Source organism: Ovis aries, chromosome 8 (genome assembly GCF_016772045.2).
Source record: "Ovis aries strain OAR_USU_Benz2616 breed Rambouillet chromosome 8, ARS-UI_Ramb_v3.0, whole genome shotgun sequence".
NCBI lineage: Eukaryota > Metazoa > Chordata > Mammalia > Artiodactyla > Bovidae > Ovis > Ovis aries.
Window position 1 is genome coordinate 9300442 of NC_056061.1, and position 23017 is coordinate 9323458.

Genomic DNA, 23017 nt, shown 5'->3' on the forward strand with positions numbered 1-23017 from the left:
GGACAAGCCAAATCTAAGATTTATATAAATGTGGTTGAAATTAAAAATAGAAAAAATAATTCTGAAAAAAAAAAAAAACAAAATCAGAGAAACTGCACTATCTGATTTTAATATTTATAAAAAGTTATCACCAACAAGTCAGTCTATATGGGCATAAACACATGCATGTAAGTCATATGGAACTGAGTAGAGTCCAGAATTAGACCCACACATACATGGTCAACTGAGTTCTACCAAAACTGCCAAGTGATAAAATAGAGCAAGGGCAATCTTTTCAGTAAGTTCTGTTGGAACAACTAGATATCTGCATGAGGAAATAAACAAAAACCTTGCCCTGTACCTTACCCACATACAAAGAGACACTTAATCACAAAAGCTAAACTAAGGAAACATCTACATCAAAACAAAAAATGTTTGTAACCTTAGTCAAAGACATGGAGATACTAATACCATCTCCTTCCTTATAAAGGTTGCTATGTGGATTGAATGTTAACTTATGGTAAAATATTTAACAGTACCTGATACAAAGAAATGCTATGTAAGTCTGTTACTATCCACATTTTCATGGCATTTAACAAAGTTTGCTTAAAGAAAAAAGACAATGAGAACACAAATTCTGATATGAAGAAATATAGTCAATTAACAGGCATAATATCTTTCCTTCCTAAAGCCTGACTTAGAAAAAAATCCAGAAATGTAACTTTTTCACTATTCATCCTAAGCATCATTTTCAGAATCCTTAATAAGTCAATATTATAAATAACAATATAAAAAATTTCCTAGTCAGATATTAATTTCATGTTTTATTTCCTCAGAAAACAAAGTGAATACAAATGCTAACCAGTTAATTGCTCCCAAAACTAAAGTCATACTTTGAAGAAACCATAAAATCCACACCAGATTAAATTCATAAACTATTTGGGGTTCTCCATAAAAGATTAGCAAAGCCTTCTAAAATCCTATTATCTTATCCGAATTCAGGGACTCAGTTCAGTCGCTCAGTCATGTCCGACTCTTTGCAACCCCATGGACTGTAGCACCCCAGGCTTCCCTGTCCATCACCAACTCCCGGAGCTTACTCAAACTCATGTTTATTGAGTCAGTGATATCATCCAACCATCTCATCCTCTGTCGTTCCCTTCTCCTCCTGCCTTCAGTCCTTCCCAGCATCAGGGTATTTTCAAATGAGTCAGTTCTTCACATCAGGTGGCCAAAGTACTGGAGTTTCAGCTTCAACATCAGTCTTTCCAATGACTATTCAAGACTGATTTCCTTTAGGATGGACTGGCTGGATCTCCTTGCTGTCCAAGGGACTCAAGAGTCTTCTCCAACACCACACTTCAAAAGCATCAATTCTTCAGCACTCAGCTTTCTTTATGAACTCCAACTCTCACATCCATACATGACCACTGGAAAAACCATAGCTCTGACTAGACAGATCTGAGTCGGTAAAGTAATGTCTCTGCTTTTTAATATGTTGTCTAGGTTGGTCATAGCTTTTCTTCCAAGGAGCAAGCATCTTTTAATTTCATGGCTGCAGTGACCACCTGCAGTGATTTTGGAGCCCAAGAAAATCAAGTCTCTGTTTCCATTGTTTCCCCATGAAGGGATGGGACCAGATGCCATGATTTAGTTTTCTGAATGTTGAGTTTTAAGCCAGCTTTTTCACTCTCCTCTTTCACTTTCAAGAGGCTCTTCCATTCCTCTTCACTTTCTGCCATAAGGGTGGTGTCATCTGCGTATCTGAGGTTATTGATATTTCTCTCAGCAATCTTGATTCCAGCTTGTGCTTCATCCAGCCTGGCATTTCGCATGATGTACTCTGCATATAAGTTAAATAAGCAGGGTGACAATATACAGCCTTGACATACTCCTTTCCCAATTTGGAACCAGTCTGTTGTTCCATGTCTGGTTCTAAATGTTGCTTCTTGACCTGCGTACAGATTTCTCAGGAGGCACGTCAGGTGGTCTGGTATTCCCATCTCTTTCAGAATTTTCCACAGTTTGTTGTGATCTATACAAATGCTTTGGCATAGTCAATAAAGCAGAAGTAGATGTTTTTCTGGAACTCTCTTGCTTTTTTGATGATCCAACGGATGTTGGCAATTTGATCTCTGGTTCCTCTGCCTTTTCTAAATCCATCTTGAACATCTGGAAGTTCATGGTTCACGTACTTTTGAAGCCTGGCTTGGAGAATTTTGAGCATTACTTTGCTAGCATGTGAAATGACTGCAAATATGTGGTAGTTTGAACATTCTTTGGCATTGCCTTTCTTTGGGATTGGAATGAAAACTGAACTCTTCCAGTACTGTAGCCACGGCTGAATTTTCCAAATTTCCTGGCATATTGAGTGCAACACTTTCACAGCATCATCTTTTAGGATTTGAAATAGCTGAACTGGAATTCCATCACCTCCACTAGCTTTGTTCATAGTGATGCTTCCTAAGGCCCACTTGACTTCGCATTCCAGGATGTCTGGCTCTAGGTGAGTGATCACACCATCGTGGTTATCTGGGTCATGAAGATCTTTTTTCTATAGTTCCTCTGTGTCTTCTTGCCACCTCTTCTTGTATCTTCTGCTTCTCTTAGGCCCATACCATATCTGTCCTTTATTATGCTCATCTTTGCATGAAACATTCTTATCTGAATAACTGATACATATCTGATATCTAATATATATCTGATTCTGGCCTAACCACCAAAACACTTTTATATGCATCACTTTATGTAATCTTTACAACAATGCTCCTTTACATATTTTCATCACATCCTAAATTTAAAAGAGCACAACCAAAGCTGAGGCATTTGAATGACCCTCAGATCACCAGAGATAAGCAGAACTGGGATCCAACCCCAGTTCTTAATGATCACAAAATTCATGCTTCGCCATCTAGTCTAACACTGGCTTCAATAAGAATCAAAATAATACTCCTTATAAAGTGCCAAAGATGGAAGGAAAATGATGATTCACACTTAGTTTTGTTATTATGAGCTAATAAGCATCTATTCATAATAAAATCAGCTGAAACCTATCAAATTTCTACCTGCTCAATAATTAAATACAACTGCCTCACATAAGGTTTATCTAAGTAAAAAAACTCACTAATAACTCAATACATGCTAAAGAAATCAATCATGTGAACATATTACAAATAAAGTTACATTTTATTTATAAACTAATGGTTAATATTTATATTATACAATGCTTAAGGTGCTCTTCTAAATGTGTTTCATTAACTCTGTTTACTCTTCACAATATCCTTGTGAAATAGGTCCTGTTTTTAGCCTATTTATGAACAAGAAAACAGAGAAAGATTAAATAATTGATCTGACAGAGAAAGACTGAAAAGTCAGATTAAACACTTAATCTGAATTCACACTGCTACTAGGCAATAGATCCACATTTTAAAGTTCAGGCAAGGTTGACTCCTGATTACCAGGCTTAATCACTATACTACTATGTTCACAGAAAGTCATTTACCCTATGCAAAATTCTTAAATCATATGAGAGAGATTTTCTTTACAGATTTATCAGAAATATGATCTACCAAGGCATTCACATTAAAGATATTTCTTCAAAAGGAACTTACCTGACTTTGACTTTATCAGAAAATTTTCTTCAAAGCACATACATCGGCAGAACATTAAAAAATTAAACACAAAGAACCACACCCCATTTCCTTACCAACTCTCTTTTCCTCCCCAAAATACACATACCTGAAAGTTTCTACTGGCAAACAACACAACTATGCTATAAAATACTTTGTATTATTAGTCACTGGGAACACTGCTGGCAAACACTCTGCCAAAAAAATCTGATGAATGTCTTTTGTAAGTAATTCATGTCTCTAGATACAGAAACTTCACAATCATCTGTATAAAAACCACAAGACGTCAGACTCACCTTAGTGGTAATTTGCAAACTTCTAGATGTGGTAAATAGTGTACACCCTAAAAAAAATTATTTCTTTCATAGCTATTTTATGATAACATCTCCTTAAGAATAAATGTAGGTAACAATGCTTACTTACAAGATATCTTATATTCACGTTTATTAATCATGCATAGTGGTTACTTATAAAATGTCTTATGCAGACTTCTTTAAATGAATTCTATTATTCTTTCCACTGATCATGCCATAATTTGAAACAGTGTCTGATGTCTGATTTCCCACAATTTTACTTTCCTAACTCAAAGGCTCTGGCTCTTTTCCATTTTAGCAGCCAGAGAAACTTAAGAAGCATTTGCAGACATTTGAGGCCACATAAAAAATTAATCAACATTTTTTTCTCAACTAAGGAAGCTCTAAAAAGTGTGCTTTTAATGAGCAAAATTTCTAGCTAAAAAGTTAAGCAACTGAACTTAGTTTATAGGTTAGCTCAAAATGGAATTTGGAAGAAGTTACAGTCATACAGCCAGGCCACAAAGATCATGCATTCTTCCACTCAAGATGGCTGGTGAGAAATGTAGTTTTATTTCTCCAAGTAAAATAAAGGATAATGAAAAGTGATCAGCTCCCATATGCACTTGGTGTTTTCACAACAGATTTAAAAGTCAACTGGTTAGAATTTCACTGTAACGCAAAAACCAGTTATTTTTCATATTTAGCACTGTCACACCTACCTGCACGCAGCAGGAGTACTGTTACATACTGGAAGTCGTCACACAGACTAGTGCATGAATGGGTGCACAAACTAAGCAAATCCCCTACCGCAAGCAGTAGACTTAGGGCTAATCTGCGATTTGCTAATGGACTGCACATTAAGCTTATTATTAAGAAGTTGTTGTTTAGTTGCTAAGTTGTGTCTGACTCTTTTACAACCCCATGGACTGTATGTAGCCTGCCAAGCTCCTCTATTCTTGGGATCTCCCAGGCAAGAATATGGGAGTGGGTTGCACTTTCCTCCTCCAGGGGATTTTCCCAACCCAGGGGTCAAAAACCACACCTCCTATATTGGAGGTGGATTCTTTACTGCTGAGTTACCAGGGAAGCCCGTTACTAAGATAAAAAAAGAATAAAAACATCCTTTAATAATTAAGAAAAATCACATTAGATGATTCATCAGGAGATGAGAAGTAGTTGAAAAAAATCACTATAGCAATGAATATATTCCATATATACAATCTGTAAATCAAATCAAATTAAAATGCTAATTTCATATTAATTTTCTACTTTTTTCAAAGCTGAGCAAATTTTAAATTCTACCAACTTTATTTCGACCAATATTTACAAGAGATATCCTCAGAAAAACAAAGACCAACATTTACAAGAGAGATCCTCAGAAAAACAAATCTATTCCTTTTTTTTCTAATATGATTTCTAGAGAAAATAGTAAGGAAGAAAGTATCAAATAGTATACAAGTTGTTCCTAGACTTGGATTGCAGATTCACAATTAATAAAAGAGCCCACCAAGTAGCCCTTATAATGTATCAAAAAAGAACCCCACATCAAGGCACTTCACTATGAAATTTAAGAACACCAGAGATAAAAAGGGGGAAGGGGGGAAAGAAACTGGTAACATATTAAGAGTTAGGAATTGGAATGGCATTAGACTTCCCAACAGAAATAAAAAAAAGGAACTCTACGAATGATTTCCAACTCAGAATTCTGTTCCCATCTATCAGTCAAAGGTGGCAAGAATAAAAACATTTTCAAAGTTATAAGAGCTCCAAAAATGTACATCCTATACACTCTTTATCAGAAAACTACTGGTTTTGATGTGGAGTTTGCTACCTCAAATCAAAGAGTAAGCCAAGAAATCAAAATACACAGCCTCTAAGAAACTGGGGATCAAACACTGGAAGGAAGCAAAGGAAATCCCCAGGATGACAATTAAGAGAAGTCTCAAAATCATGGTATTATTAAGCATGCCTGAAAAAGGCCTAGTTCAGACCAGAGAACTCAAGAGTTCTAAATGAAAATGTTTCCAATAAAAAACAAAAGTCATAAGTAATCTGGGATGTTTCCCAGTAAGGGAATTAGTTATTCCAGGGAAAAATAAAAGCGTAAAAAAGGAACTAATTCTTTATTGGGGTTGGAATAAACTCTGGTGTTTGAAATAGATTCTAAAACAAGAGTTGGATTAAGTCTATTAGTTGGATTTCCCAACTTGAGTGATCATTGTTTTGTTCCCCCTGTTCATTTACTTTTTGTTTTTTAATAAGGAAACTGGTTGATGGCATGGCTGAAATTGTATTTACTAAGCCCAAAGCTTCCTCGGGCTTCCTAGGTGGCACTAGTTGTAAAGAACCTGCCTGCCAATGCAGGAAACATAAGAGACACAGGTTTGATCCCTGGGTTGGGAAGATCCCCTGCAAAGAGAATGGCAACCCACTCCAGTATTCTTGCCTGGAGAATCCCACGGCCAGAGGAGCCTGGTGGGCTTTGGTCCGAGGGGTGGCAGAATCAGATATGACTGACATGACAGCAGAAAGCTTCCTCATGTGCTTAGTTAACTGGCTCAAACTGCAATATGTTTAGTATCTTGAGAACTAATTTAAGAAGGGTTTTTTTTTTTTGGTCTTTTCCATACTTTTGTTTAGGAAAAACATTAACTCTATTTTAACAGCTACTCCATAAACCTAATAGAGGCAGTGATCAAATTACTTTTGTATATTGCCTTATCAGAAACTAGAACATGCCTTGCATGTAGAAGCTACACAACAAATACCAATGAATTGAAACATTCTACTAAACCCATTCCCTCAAGTTTTACTCTTTTCTTTTTCACTTGGGTTTTCTCATGTCCTCTTTTTTCTGTGATCAAGTTTTAGATTTACTAGTGGTTCTGACATTTAGTCTTCCCGATGACAATCAAAATAAAATGACTTGCCACTCTCTTCAAAATAATTTGCATTTTAATTGGGAAAAAATATTCCTTCTTACAAATAGGAAAAAAATGGCATAAGAAGCAATGCAAGGATCTCCCCACGACCCCTCCTCCCCAATTAAGGGTAATCTCTAGTACCCTCTTCTGTGCTTGAGACAGCAACAGAGTCCTGCCCTTCGTATTTCCATGTATTTTCCCTCTAAAATTCGTTTCCACATATTCTATTAGTGGACTTCCCTGGTGGTATGGAGGCTACCAATCCAGGGGACATAGATTCAACCCCTGGTCCAGGAAGATTCCACATGCCACAGAGCAGCTGGGCCTAAGCACCACAACTACTGAGCCCACCCGCCACAACCAGAGAACGCCCAAGCATACTGATGAGGACCCAGTGCAGCCAAAAATAAATAAAATTTTTTTAAGCCTATTATGATATTAGTTACCAAAAAAGGAGGATGGAAGGGAAGCAGGAAGTACAATCTATTTTACATATCTCAAAATTGCCATCTGAACTCTTTGGAAATGACTCCTATTAATGCTGCATTTATGGTTAAATTCTAATGGAGAAAACTATATAACATATTGTTAACTAAACAGCCCTGCTTAAAAGTGACAATGACAAGCTATGATAACATGATACATACAGGGAATGTGCAAAGAAATTAGGGTGCTAGAGGAGATTTATCAAACTTCTCCATGATATATATTATTTTTATAAAACAATGAAAAAAATAATGCTCTCAAATTACTTTAGCAATAAACATTAAAATACCAAGAATAAATTTTATCTACACATATAAAAAAATTTGAAAATCATGATATACTTGTCAAAACAAACAAAAAAATAAAGCATTTCCCAAGGTCTGATTCAAAACATAAAAGCAAACGGGGAACAAAATATTTGAAAAAACAGGTGGGGGGAAAAAAAACACAAAAACCAAAGCCAAGAACCACCTTAAAAGCTAATGTACAAAGCTTATTTTAATAAAAATTAGAGCATACCATGCATTCGCTGGCTTGGGGCTTTTTGAAGGAGCACTTAAAGCTGTTTCCATGTTATTCATTCCTGAATTATTATCTTTGGTAGTCATTGCAATCATTTTTCGTTGCTTCTGAGAAAGTTTAACTCCATGAGAAATCATTTTTCTAGAAATTAAATTAAATCAATCAGTTTTACTGCTTCTGAGAAAGTTTAATTCCATAAAAACTACTTTTGCTAGAAATTTCTGCTTAAGAATACAAGTAATTATATTGCTTTGTGTTTATTTGTTGACATTTTACTATTACTAGATCAACATGACCACAAGTTTCAACAGTGACCATATATATGTGTGTGTGTGTATATATATATATATATATATAAAATCAGTTTATACTACCAAGGATAAAGTAATAGCTACAATGAGCCCTTGTAATAGTGTGCATAACACTTGTATCAGAAATAGCCTATACTGATTATTTTAGAGGCCAATTCCTGGCATATAATATTGTATTCCACAAGAGCTAGACTATCAACCCAACTCAATCTTTATCACATACTTAAGAAATAATGTTATGGAGGCTAAATTACCTATTTAGAAAAGAGCTTAGAACTAACTTTAACATCAAATGCAGAAAAATAACAGGAAAGATCCAGTAGGTCTTTCTAATTCTTTAGGGCAAAACTATAATACAACATGTTCTTTCCTTTTTATGATTTTGTAACCAACCCCAAATTTGTCTTTGGTGTAGTTCCACACTTTTGTCTGCTTTCTTCAATTTGCATGATGGTTCTGAGATCCATGACAGGAGGGCTGACAGGACTAAAAGACATATAAAGGTTACTTTACAACCCATTCGTTACTTTATACCCAAATATTACTGAAACTGTAAATTATATATAACATCATTAATGAGAGGACAATTTAGGTCCATTTTGTCAGCTGTGGTCAACTTCAAAAAGGATAAATGAAAGGTACTTTTATATATACATACATAAGTAATAATTAAAATGTATCTAAAGTCAAATGTTAAGTGATACATTTTAATAAAGCAGTCTAACATTAATGATTAGAAGATGCTTCCAAGTGTTCCCACAAGTATGTTTACTTAGGCAAAAAAATTTGTAACTACTTTCTGACTATCTTTAGCTCATGAACCATCATAAACCAGGACATCATAATCTTTATTCCAACTGTGCAATAGAGCATATTTCAAAATATTTACACAAATGTTCCAGATGATAGTATAACTAGTAAGGCAATTAACAGTTTTAAGCCTATAATAAACCATACTAGGTAATAAAGATGAAGAACAACCTCAATAAGCATTTTGAAAGAATACTGTATTTTAATTATATTTACTCCTTCAGTTTTAAAAACTGGATTTTCTAAATAAAAGAAAATTATGGATAGAATATATAGGTAAGTTAAAACTACAGTATAACATTAAATGAGTATCTTCTGACAGTAACTGTGAATAACAACACATTTTATGAGATCTTAAATACCCTTTAATGTGCTAAAGAAAAGATAAAGTAAGCCTATAAAAGACAAAATGGTCTTCCTGAGTGGGTGTTTTTACTAATATACACTATTCATTAGGAAAAAAACGGTGGTATCAAGGCACTGTGTGCATATATGTGTTTGCTACGGAGGATTTACTAGTATTCATTAATGACACCACAAAGGCAACTATATTTTGTCTGGAAAAAGAGCCTATTTTAGCTGATTAGTAATTTGTATGTACTTTAGCTGGTAATTTGTATGCAGTTAGATAATTTTCTCTATACTAGAAATTTATATTAATATTTTTAAATGTGCTCCATTAAATTTTTCATTTGACTAAAAATGAATGATATTTTGCTGACAAGTACAGTACAGAACAAAATAAAAATCCTACCTGAAAGAGCCAGAAACCCAATTGGAAGAGCTTGTAGTATCAATTCTGTTACTGGGAATGGGCTGTGGAGCAGTTATTTTAAGTACTGGTGATTTTTCCCATGGTTTTAAATCTTCCCTAAAATATGCAGGAGGTGTACCATTAACATATGATTTAATTTTCCCCTAGAGGTAAAAAAAAAAAAAAAAAAATTTTTAATTGAGTAATAGCAGGCACCCCTAGCATAGCAGTTTACATACAGTTGGTACTCAGTAAATACTGGTTAAACTATATTAAAGAATAAAATTTTATGACAATAATCATCTAGCACTTTTAATTCACTTCTTCTATAGGTTAGTATCTTGATCAGTTTTCAGATCCTCAGTGGCTATAACCTAATTACTGGAAGCTTTGGGAATAATTTTTAGGGAAATAAATCTACATATGAAATCCCTATTTACATGAGCATTAAAGAAAAATGTTAATAAATATAAGTGGTTCAAATAAGATATGAAGCAGTAACCAAAATTAATGTCCATGATTTGAAGATGAAAAAAAAATTAAAGTTTTGTATAAATGTCACACAATTTACTCTGAATATACTTAAAGGACTCTGAATAAAATGAAAGCCAAACAATATTGTCACTTCAAAAGGGATGCTAAAACTATTGCTATTAAAAGAGGTCAAGGAAGTTATTGAAACAGTTATTTCCATTGCCAGGATAGATTCTTCTACTACTGCTAGAAAAGCACTTCAACCTTCGTTTAAACCTCGACTGTCTTCCAGACCAACCTTAGCGTAATATGAATTGCCCCCAAACTTCTACTCTACATAAAAAAATTTAATAAAAACTTGTTTTGTATCAATGCTTGAGGCCTAGAAGACTCTTAATAAAGGGTACATTTTCTGAGGTCTCACAAATTTCTAGATATTCTAATATGTTTTGTGAATGTACAGAGGTTAAAAAAAAAATCTGGTAAGTTAGATGTTTTAATTCCCTACAGATTAACAACTATGGAGTGAAATGTTAAGAGATGTCTAAAATATGGCCTCCCAGAGTTGGCCAGACTAGGAGTTCAGCAGCGTGGTGTCAATTATGCTAGACTGGAAGAGCTCTAATCCTAGGGCTTCCCTGTGGCTCAGCTGATAAAGAATACGCCTGCACTGCGGGAGACCTGGGTTCGAGGCCTGGGTTGGGAAAATCTCCTGGAGAAGGGAAAGGCTACCCACTCCAGTATTCTGGCCTGGAGAATTCCATGGACTCTGTAGTCCATGGGGTCGCAAAGAGTCGGACACAACTGAGTGACTCTATTTCAGATTGCATTGTTCTTAAATACCATGGAGAAAAGATACTAAACAGATTTTGCAATTCAGCTCATTTTCAAAATCACTTTCCCTAGTTTTCACTACTTCTGCTACTACTACTAAGTCGCTTCAGTCGTGTCCGACTCTGTGCGACCCCACAGACGGCAGCCCACCAGGCTCCCGTCCCTGGGATTCTCCAGGCAAGAACACTGGAGTGGGTTGCCATTTCCTTCTCCAGTTTTCCTTTAAAATTGGAGGAAGTTACAGCTCAGTACACACCGGCAAAATTGTATCCGACTCTTTGTGACCCCATGGACTGTAGCCCACCAGGCTCCTCTGTCCATGGAATTCTCTAGGCAAGAATACTGGAGTAGGTTGCCATTGCCTTCTCCATCCTTAGTTTTTAGCTGGTGTTAACTGACATTCCACAAAATAAATTTTAAGTAATCCAGCCATGAATATAGGTGGTGCTACTGGTAAGGAATCTGCAGGAGACACAAGAGACATGGGCTCAATTCCTGCATCAGGAAGATGTCTGGAGTAGGAAATGGCAACCCACTCCAGTATTCTTACCTGGAAAATTCCATGAACAAAGGAGCCTGGTGGGCTACAGTCTATGGGGTTGCAAAGAGTCAGACACGACTGAGCAACTACACATACACGTATATTTCAACTGCCTATACAGTATTGTTACACTTTACATCAATATTATATTTAATGTAGAAAGATTAGAAATATAACATCATAAAGAGCTCAACACTGTCATTAAGAGGAAAACATTAGGCAAATTTGACAAAATTAATACTACAGGTATTATGTCACTAATTATATATATATATATATATATATATATGTGTGTATATATGTGTATATATATATATAAAATAAACCAGTTAGAGGAGTGTTTTAGAGTAAAACACTCGTAAAAAAAGCCCAGTAAAAAAAGCTAGGTTCTTAGTAGCTCAGCTGGTAAAGAATCTGCCAGCAATGCAGGAGACCTCAGTTCAATTCCTGGGTCAGGAAGATCTCCTGGAGAAGGGATAGGTTACACACTCCAGTATTCTTGGGCTTCCCTGGTGGCTCAGCTGGTAAAGAATCTGCCTGCAATGCGGGAGATCTGGGTTCAATCCTGGGTTGGAAGATCCTCTGGAGAAGGGAACAGTTACCCACTCCAGTATTCTGGCCTGCAGAATTCCATGGACTGTAGAGCCCATGGAGTTGCAGAGTCGGACACAACCAAGCAACTTTCACTTTAGAGCAAAAACAATGAAAGACTAAACTGTCTCTAGATTAGAACTTGAACAAAACAGTGCATTAAAAAACAAAGACAAACCTCAGACTTATCTGAATGAAATCCTGTTGTGAAGTCAGGAGACTGCAAATCTCTAGGACTACCCACTCCTGCATAGCTTCCTTCAGAGTCCGATGTCAACAGTTCTGGAAGAGACTCCACAGAATTGGTCTTACCAGACTTTAACAATCCTAAAAGGTAAAAAGTTTTTAAACATGTAAACACATTTACATTAAACATACATGAATTACATTTAAAGAACCAAGTAATTTAATGAAGTAAAAAAACTGAAATGGAGGTTTTAAAACAAGTTTTATTCATTTCAATTACATTATCAATTATAAGGAAGATTATTATTTGGTATCTAATTTAAGAAGTGACTCAGAATATTTTCCCCCATAAAGATAAAAAAGGAAGACAAAAATAAGTAAACTCTATTCTTTTTATAAGAAAGAGTATATTTACTAGTGGAATGTTCCCAAAAGTCAAATATAAATTAATCTAATAAATAATGTCTTCTAACTTTAAGGATCAACACAAATATTAAGTGTTCACATAACTATCCTTGATGAAATTAGCCTCAAACTCAAAATTTCATCAAGAATAGTTTTTTTTTTTTTTTTTTTTGGCCATTAAATTTAACCTTTCAATCATTATTTGCTTTGGCCACAGAAAGAGTAGTATAGCAGGAAGAATACCACAGGGAAATCAAGAAAAAAAATTCTACTTCTGTCTGTTACTACCTGAAATCACATAAAAGTTTTCTGACCTTGCTTCAAGTTTAAAGGAAGGGGCATAAATTAGTTCATTACTAATGTCTCTTCCAACTCTGAAATGCTATGACTCTAACACATGTGCTAACAATACCATTGTTTAAAACAAACCAAATGTCTGCTTTTTCCATAAACCTTTAGGTATTTGGAAAATCACTAGTTCCATGACTGTCTATCCATTTAAATATCTTCCCATCAATGTACCTATGCTTCCTTCTAAGGATGTGAGGTAATTCATCTAACATAGAGAATGAAAAATCACAGAATTTTAAATTTGCAAAGGTCCTAAAATAGGAATCAAGATATGTAGTAAATAAGAAATACCTTTATATTAGCTATCTTTTAAAATATCTTTTATATTACCTAAAACAATTATTCTTCGCATTACTTATTAAACATGTCAAATACCTCATTTGTACTTAAGTTGTTTGTATAAAGCTGACTGACTATGAAAGAAAATACTGTGGATAGAAATTGCACCAGTGTGTCTTACTGCTATAGATACACCTACTATTCCTTGAAGCCATATTGTAGTGTCATTATCTGTTTACACTTCAAATTTTTATCTAAAGAAACTTAAAATTTAGGTAGCTTAATTTAGATCTAATCAGATGAATCTAGAATATAGGGTAGTCTATACCACCATTGGCCTCAACTTCTGAAAACAGAACAAAACGCTGTGAGGGGGTGCTACTCTAGTTTAAAAACACTACAAAAACATTAATAAGCAAAGGCAAGGTCAATCTTAGTAAGACATTAGATTTTCTTTTACATTAAAACAAAAAAGGCTATAAAAACATTTTTGGACAAGTAGGGAAAATTGAGTGTAGACTGTAACACTAGATAGTATTATTAATTAATGTCTTCCAAAGTCTGACCCTCTCCAACCTATCTCCTATCTGCAGAGATCTGATATGGCTGAGCCAAGCTGAACTGTATGCGTAAGATATGTGCATTCTTTCTAGGCTTGAAACACTGCCCTATTCTCTTACCATGTCAACCTGCCTCTTCTTCTTAACTAACCTCTCGTTACTCTGCAAGAGCCAGCTCAGCTATCACTTTCCTCTAACAGATGTGTCCTCTAACAGATCTTCTCAGACTGCTCTGCATGCCTCTCTTGTGCTCACAGAGCAGATATCAGAGTACTTAACCACAATACACACCATTTTCTGTGGCCTCCCTGAGACAAGGATTATCTGTTTCTGTAGACCCAGCAGATGGCATGCAATAGTATTCAACACATGTTAGATGAATTAGATAAGGAAGAGAGTCTTGAAAGATTAGATCAGAAAATACACCCTCAAATAGATTCCACTCACCTGTAGATGGTGGACTCTGAATAATATCTGAAAGATTATAACCTCCAGAACTATCTGACCGTTTACGTGGCTTCTTTTTTGCTTTTGTTTTCGTCTTCTTGACCATACTTTCCCTAGGAAAGAAGCAAACATAAAAGTTATTTTTAAAAAGTTAAGTTAGAGGTAAAACAGAACAATGAAATTTTGAGCAATGGAATACAGCATCTTCATCAAACAGAAAACACAGAAGAATACACATGCTCTGGAGTCCCATGTATCTACGTGGCCCAGAGTTCCACTAAACTTCAATGTGATCCTATCACACTGTAACTCTAGTATTTCCGTGAAAGTCAGAAACAAGCTGGTATATATGAAAATACTTTAAGAAGTAAAATACTGTATATGTTCACATACAAACTATTATAATCTATGATCTGGAACTAGAAATATTTGGTGATAATAAGTCAGATATTTATAAATATCAAGTATCCCAACAGCTACCATCAAACTCCAGAAAAGAGGTTAAAAGAAATTCTTGGAACCAAGAACTTTTCAGAGAGCAACATAGTTGATTATTATACACTTACAGATATATACACTCATATGTAGTAAATTACTTGAACATCCCAAAATTTTAACAGGTCATTTACCAAGTAAGGGGAAAGAAATTCTATAACCAGATGATACACTAGCCTGAAACACAGACTGGAAATTCTAAACCTGACTTGTCAAACAGTCAACAGGGAGATTATGTAGAAGCTGGGATATTTTATTGGAGGACTCCCAAATGCCAGGCACTACAGGTCATGTCTCTTGAACTGGTAGGGTTCTCTATACTAAGGGATCTAGAGGAATGGCTGATGAATCCCCTTGGTTCACCCTCCCCAGAAGGCACACCTTTTCTCTTCTATCAAGGGAGGAGAGGCACTTATTTGGTTCAGGAATAGATCAATGCTTTTTGAATAATTCTCAAACAATGCTCTTTTTGAAATCCAACCACGTACACTGCTCTTCATAAACACAGTGCCTCTACTTCTTAAGCCTGTCAAGAATTCTGTTTCAGTCTTTTCTGTTCTAAGTCATTATTGCTCAACAACCACTTTCCAACTTCCAAAACATTAGCATCTCCTGACTGCCGTTTGCTCCTTTCCCGTTCTCTCTACTCTAGCACAATATGCCCTTTTCATTTCTTTACTATGCTCTCTACAGGGTTTGGAAAGGTACTGAAGATAATTGCACTTATTCAACCCAACATATTAAACTGGAAGGCTATATTCCTTTTATGCTTATGCTTAATTTTGTTATATCTGCAAATATTAATTATGCATTCATATCAAGGCTAAGAATGAACATAATACCTATTTTCTATGTTAATTCTGTAAAAATTAAAAAATTTTCTTTCAGTGTCAATACAAAACTGCCAATAGTGTCCAAGATTGGAAATGGGGGAAGGAGAAAAGAAACAGAAAAAAAAATCCAAATCTAAAGCTTACGAGTAATTCTGTTCCATATTTACTTCTTCTTTCAAAAAGATATCTCCATCTTCTACATCCAAATAGCTAATATCTGGTCCATCTTGATATGGTGTAATGACTCTTCTCTCCATTGCTGGAATCTATAAGAAAAAAGATGTTACTTTTTTCTTATAAATTCTACAAAATGTGTAGAGGAATGACATCACCTACCTTTCTCTCACCCCTTCAATCTACAACCAGTAAAACAGAGCTCAAGAAAGGTGCTTCTGTCCAACACACTAGGACACCAGAGATTTCCGCACATCTGTACATCTAAAGGTATAGGTTGGAACACACAGAGGAAGGAGGCAGAACCCCTAAGAGTGGAGTCTGTGCCTGTGATCCTGGGCCTCTAACCACGGCAGTTGAGTCCACAGCTTCAGGGAACCGAGAAGCAGCAGGCAAGGTGGTACACACATCTCTAGCCTCCTGAAAGGAGTGGTGGTGCTCACAACCACAGGTTACTGGGTAGCAGCGCCAGTGGGCCCCGGAAGCCAGCCCTCAACCCCCACCTCCCACCGTGGTGGAGCCCAGAAACCTTATACGACAGCAGACACAGTGGAGACGCCTGTGAAACTGTGCCTCCTGCCACTCTCATGCTCCTCCTCCCCCTGTGCAGAGGAGACCGTCACAAAGAATCCCAGACACTGGGGAGGGGCCCGACATCCCAATGATGACAGCAGCTCTGGCTGAAGGAAGGCAGTACGGATCAGGGAGGCACAGAAGGAAGAGTGATGGCACTAAGGCACCCTTCTCACAGAGCCAGTGGGAGCTGCAAAGTGCCAACTAGAAAATGTAATCGGACGCAACTCAGGGAAGAAACCAAAACCTAGTGTTACAATGCCACCTACTGGAAAACAAAAGTAAGGACTCTAACTTCCAACCTATCGTTAACTTCAAATGCACCTGCAGAGGAATAATTCATCAAGCACTATATACAACCACAATAAAACAATATCACAAAAAAGAAAATAATTCTCCAGAAACCAAACTGAATCACAGAGTATTTCAATATAACTGAAAGATAATTCAAAATAGCTGCTAACTCAAAGAGCTACAAGAAAAGTCAGAAAGGTGGTTTAATGAGCTCAGGAATAAAATTAATGAACAGAAGAAATACTTTACCAAAAAGATAGAAACTCCAAAAAGAGAACCAAACAAACACTGGAACTGAAGAATCCAACAAATGACATAACGAATGCATTAGAAAGAAATAGAAGTAGAGTTAATATATGGAAGAAAGAATTAGCAAGCTCAAAGACAGAAATCTTGAAATGATACAAGTATAAGAAATAGGAGGAACAAAATATTAAAAAATGAGGAAATTCCTCAAGACCTATCTCTTTTAGCAGGACGACACTAAGGTAATCAGTAACCCAAAAGGAGAAGAGAGGGAGAAGGCAGCAGAGCGCTTAATTAAAGAAATAACAGCTGAGAAAGTCCCAAATCTGGGGAAGGAACTGGATAAACAAGCACATGAAATTAAGAGAACACCAAATTACCTCATACAAAATGACCTTCTCCAAGACAGCTAATAAATGATAAAGTTGTTAAGAGTAAATAGCAAAGTTTTTTAAAGGCAGGCAGTGTAAAAAGGATGGTGGCCTATAAAGGAACCTCCACTAGGCTATCAACAGATGTCTTAGCAGAAACTCTACAGGCGAGGAGGGAGTGAAATGACAGTCTCAAAATACTAAAAGATCAATAACTGTGAGCCAAGAATATTCTATCTGGGAAAGATATCATTTAAATATGATAGAGAGAGAAGGTTTTCTCCAATGAACAAGCTGAGGGAGTTATTCAACATTAGACCTGCATAACAAGACATATTGAAAGCAGTACTTTAATAGAGACAGAAGTAAATAAAACTTTGAGCAAGATGATAAATAGAACCAGGAAACTGTAGAGCATAAAGGTTAAATGGAGAAAAAAGAAAAAAAACTATAAGCCATTGCTGTTTGGTAGCAAACTCACAACATAAAAAGGGATAATTTGAGAAAGCAAAAACAAAAAAGAGGATGAGAAAAACTGAACAGGTAAGCAAGGTAACATACTATCAGCAGAAAAAAGACTTTTTCTATGAGACGTTTTTTACAAAGCTCAGGACAACCACAAAACTTTACGTTACAGAGCAGAGAGATGAAACATAAAAAAAGAAAGCACTGAGAAAAAGACCAAAGAAACCTCCACACCAGAATGACAATAACACAAGGAAAAAGAAACAACAGAGACGCCAAGCAACCAAAAAGCAAAACACAAAATTTCAGGACTAAGGCCTCATCTATCAATAATCACCCTAAATGTAATGGGTTTAGGGTGTCTTCATGAATCAGAGGACAGAGACTAGGTGAATGCACCAAAAAATAAGACTCAACTATATGCTACCTCCAGCAGACACACCTCAGCTGTAAGGACAAACACAAGCTCGAAGTGAAGAGATGGAATATTATACTCCAAGCAAATGGCAGCAAAAAGGAAGCAGGTATAGCCACCCTCATACCAGACAAAACAGACTTCATGCCGAAAAATGTAACAGACAAAAAATGGTCAGTATACAGTTATAAAGAGGACAATTCATCAAGAAGACACTGAAGTTACTAATGTATGTGTACCTAACCTAAGAACAACAAAATATATAAAACAACTATTAACCAACACAAAGGGAGAGAAATGACAGCAACAAATAATTGTAGGGAGTATTTACCACCCACTTACATCAAGAGATGGTCTCCCCTGTGGCTCAGCTGGTAAAGAATCTGCCTGCAATGTGGGAGACCTAGGTTCAATCCCGGGGTTGGGAAGATCTCCTGGAGAAAGGAAAGGCTACCCACTCCAGTTATTCTGGCCTGGAGAATTTCATGGACTGTATAGTCCATGGGGTCACAAAGAGCCAGACACATCTGAGCAATTTTCACATACACATCAACAGATAGATCAATCTAGAAGGAAAGTCTACAAGGAAACAGTGGCCTTAACTGAAACATCAGACCCAATGTATTTGACAGATCAGATTTGAACAGAACATTCCATCCAAATGTAGCAGAATATACATTCTTTTCAAATGCGCATGAAACTTAATCAAGTATAAGCTGCATGTTGGGACACAAAAGTCTGAACAGATTTAAGAAACCCAAAATCCTATCAAATATCTTTTCTGATTACAATGGTATACGAAATTAGAAATCAAGAACAAGAACAATAGAAAAATTACAAATATGTAAAAAACAACATGCTGCAGAACAACTGGGTTACTGAAGAAATCAAAGGAGAAACAAAATTCTACCTGAAGACAGATGGAAATATGATAGAGCAAAATCTATAAACAGCAAAAGCAGTACTAAGGGTTTGTAGCAATAAAGGCTTACCTCAAGAAACAAGAAAAACTTACACCTAGAGGTACTAGAAAAAGAACAAATGAAGACCAAAGGAAATGAAGACCTTCTAGAAAGAAGGAAATATAAATATAAGAAAGGACAATAGAAAAGATAAAGTAAGAGTTGATTCTTTGAAAAGATAACAAAATTGACAAATTATTAGCTAGACAAAGGAAAAAAGAGAAGGCCTGATAAATAAAAGAAAAAATGATACCAAGAAATGTAAAAGAATATAAGAGAATACAAAAATTGGAAAAGCAAGAGGAAATGGACAAATTCTTAGAATCATAAAACATTCCAAGACTGAATCATGAAGAGACAGAAAATCTGAATTGATGAAACATGAGTACAGAGATTAAGACAGTAATCCAAAAGCACCTATAAAACATAGATCCAGGACCAGACTGCTTCATAGGTGAATTCTACAAAATATTCAAAGATTTAATACCTATCCTAAAACTCTTTCAATGAACTGAAATGGAGGGAATGCTTCCTAACTGCTTTTATAAGGCCAATATCACCCTGATACCAAAACCAGACAAAGACAACAAAGAGAAAGAAAATCACATGCCCTTATCTCTGCTGAACAGATACAAAAATCCTCAACAAAATATTAGCAACCTGAATTGAATTATACATCAAAAGAATTATACAGCATGATCAAGGAGGATTTATACCAGGGATATAAGAATGGTTAACATCCTCAAATCAATCAATGTGATATACCACATTAACAAAATAATGCATAAAAATCATGAGATCTTCTCAATAGATGCAGAAAAAGCATTTGACAAAATTCAACACCCATTTAGGATCAAAATTCTCAATAAAGTGGGTATAATATATGAAAAATCTACAACTAAAATACATAATGGCAAAGTATTAAAAGCTATCCTCTAACATCAGGAATAAGACAAGGATGCTGACTCTCACCACTCTTATTCAACACAGTATTAGAAGTGCTAGCCAGAGCAATTAGGCAAGAAAAAATAAGACATCCAAATTGGAAAGAAAGAAGTAAAACTGGCCGTATTTGCAGATGACATGATTTTACACATACATAGATACTCTACACATTCCACCAAAAATCTGTTAGAAATAACAAATGAATACAGCAAAGCAAAGGATGCAAAATCAACATACAAAAATCTGTTGCATTTCTATACACTAAGAATAAGCTATCAGAAAAAGAAATTAAGAAAACAATCACATTTACAATCACAACAAAAAGAATAAAACACCTGAGAAAAGATTTAAACAGGAAGGTGAAAGATCTGTACGTTGAAAACTCTAAGACACTGTCAGAAGAAATTCAAGAAAGTACAAATAAACGGGAAGATATTCCAGTCTCATGAAATGGAAAAATTACCATACTACCTAAAGCAGTCCAACTCAATAAAATCCCTATCAAAATCTCAAGAATATTTTTCACAAAAAATTCTAAAATTTATATGGAACCAAAATAGATGCTGAATAGTCAAAGCAACACTGATTAAAAAGAACAAAGCTGGAGGCATCATGTGCCCTGATTTCAAACTATATTACAAACCCATAGTAATCAAAACCACATGGTATTGGCAGAAAAATAATACAAAGATAAATAAACACTTGCATATATGGACTATTAATTTACAACAAAGGAACAAATATACAATGGAGAAAGGACAATCTCCAATAAATAGCGCTAGGAAAACTGGACAGCCACATGCAAAACAAACTAGACCACTATCACACCATAGACAAAAACTAATTCGCAGTGGATTAAAGGCTTTAAGACCTGAAACAATAAGAGTCCTAAAAAAGAAAACGTAGGTGGCATGCACTGTCATATGAGTCTCCCAGTATCTTTTTAGATGTTTTCTCAGTCAAGGAAAACGAAAACATAAACAAAGTGGATTACATCAAACTAGTTTCTACAGAGCAAAGGAAACCATCAATAAAATGAAAAGACAACCTACCAAATGGGAAGAGATATTTGCAGATGATATATCAAAAAATAACTCATATATATGAATTCAATGATATATTTAACAATAAAAAAACTATCTGATTAAAAAATAAACAGGAGTTGAATACATATTTTTCCAAAGAAGACATATAGATGGCCAACAAGCATATGGAAAGATGTTCAGCATCATTAATTATTAGGGAAATGCAAATCAAGACCACACTGAGATTTCACTGTATACCTATCAGAAAGCTAGGGTCAAAATGACAACACAATATCATATACTGGCAAGGATGTGGAGAAAAGGGAACCCTCACACACTGTTAATGAGACTCTAAATTGGCACAGTCACTAGAGAAGAAGGATGGAGATTCCTAAAAAAATTAAGAACAGATGACCATAACTGGACATGAACAACAAACTGGTTCCAAATAGGAAAAGGAGCACGTCAAGGCCGTACATTGTCACCCTGCTTATTTAACTTATATGCAGAGTACATCATGAGAAATACTGGGCTGGAAGAAGCATAAGCTGGAATCAAGATTGCCGGGAGAAATATCAATAACCTCAGATATGCAGATGATACCACCCTTATGGCAGAAAGTGAAGAGGAACTAAAGAGCCTCTTGATGAAAGTGAAAGTGGAGAGTGAAAAAGTTGGCTTAAAGCTCAACATTCAGAAAATTAAGATCATGGTAACCAGTCCCATCACTTCATGGCAGATATATGGGGAAACAATGGAAACTGTAGCTGACTTTATTTTTCTGGGCTCCAAAATCACTGCAGATGATGACTGCAGCCATGAAATTAAAAGACATTTACTCCTTGGAAGGAAAGTTATGACCAACCTAGACTGCATATTCAAAAGAAGAGACATTACTCTGCCAACAAGGGTCTGTCTAGTCAAGGCTATGGTTTTTCCAGTGGTCATGTATGGAATTGAGAGTTGGACTATAAAGAAAGCTGAGCACTGAAGAATTGATGCTTTTGAACTGTGGTGTTGGAGAAGACTCTTGAGAGTCCCTTGGACTGCAAGGAGATCCAACCAGTCCATCCTAAAGATCAGTCCTGGGTGTTCACTGGAAGGACTGATGCTGAAGCTGAAACTCCAATACTTTGGCTACCTGATGTGAAGAGCTGACTCATTTGGAAAGACCCTGATACTGGGAAAGATTGAGGGTAGGAGGAAAAGGGGACGACAGAGGATGAGATGGCTGGATGGCATCACCAACTTGATGGACATGGGTTTGGATGGACTCTGGGAGCTGATGGTGGACAGAGAGGCCTGGTGTGCTGTGGTTCATGGGGTTGCAGAGAGTCAGACCTGACTGACTGACTGAACTGCAGTGAACTGAATTGAACCGTATTATAGCCAGGTACTCCACTTCTGGGTTTTCATCCAAAAAAACACTTATTAGTAAAGATATATGCTCTCCTATATTCACTGCAGCATTATTTACAATAGCCAAGATATAGAAGCAATGCATGTACCCATCAAGGGATGAATAGATAAAGAACCTGTGTTATATGCCTTTGCATATATAAATATATACATACACATACAAACATACAATGGAATACTACTCAACCATGAAAAAAGATGAACTCTTGCCATCTGCAACAACATAGATAGACTCTGAGGGTATTATGCTAAGTGAAGTAAGTCAGATGGAGATAGACAAATATTGTATGATTTCACTCATAGATGGAATATGAAACACTAATAAACAAACAAAAACAAAACAAATGAACAAACTAAACCCCCAAATTCTCTTTGTACAGAGAACAGAACAGTGATTATGAGAGGGAAAAGCAGGTGGTGA

The 23017-nt window shown here is 35.8% G+C and overlaps 1 protein-coding gene across 8 annotated transcripts in view; it reads right to left on the reverse strand.

The window, feature by feature from the left end:
• IBTK (inhibitor of Bruton tyrosine kinase) overlaps positions 1-23017 on the reverse strand; it is a 99883-nt gene that overhangs the window by 13392 nt on the left and 63474 nt on the right. For all 8 annotated transcript variants that reach the window (XM_060419378.1, XM_042253170.1, XM_060419376.1 and 5 more), the window contains 6 exons: positions 15852-15973; positions 14380-14492; positions 12330-12478; positions 9712-9875; positions 8541-8633; positions 7834-7977 (listed from right to left, as the gene is read on the reverse strand). In XM_060419378.1, the coding sequence (XP_060275361.1) occupies positions 7834-7977; positions 8541-8633; positions 9712-9875; positions 12330-12478; positions 14380-14492; positions 15852-15973 (785 nt within the window). The remainder of the gene's footprint in view (positions 1-7833; positions 7978-8540; positions 8634-9711; positions 9876-12329; positions 12479-14379; positions 14493-15851; positions 15974-23017) is intronic.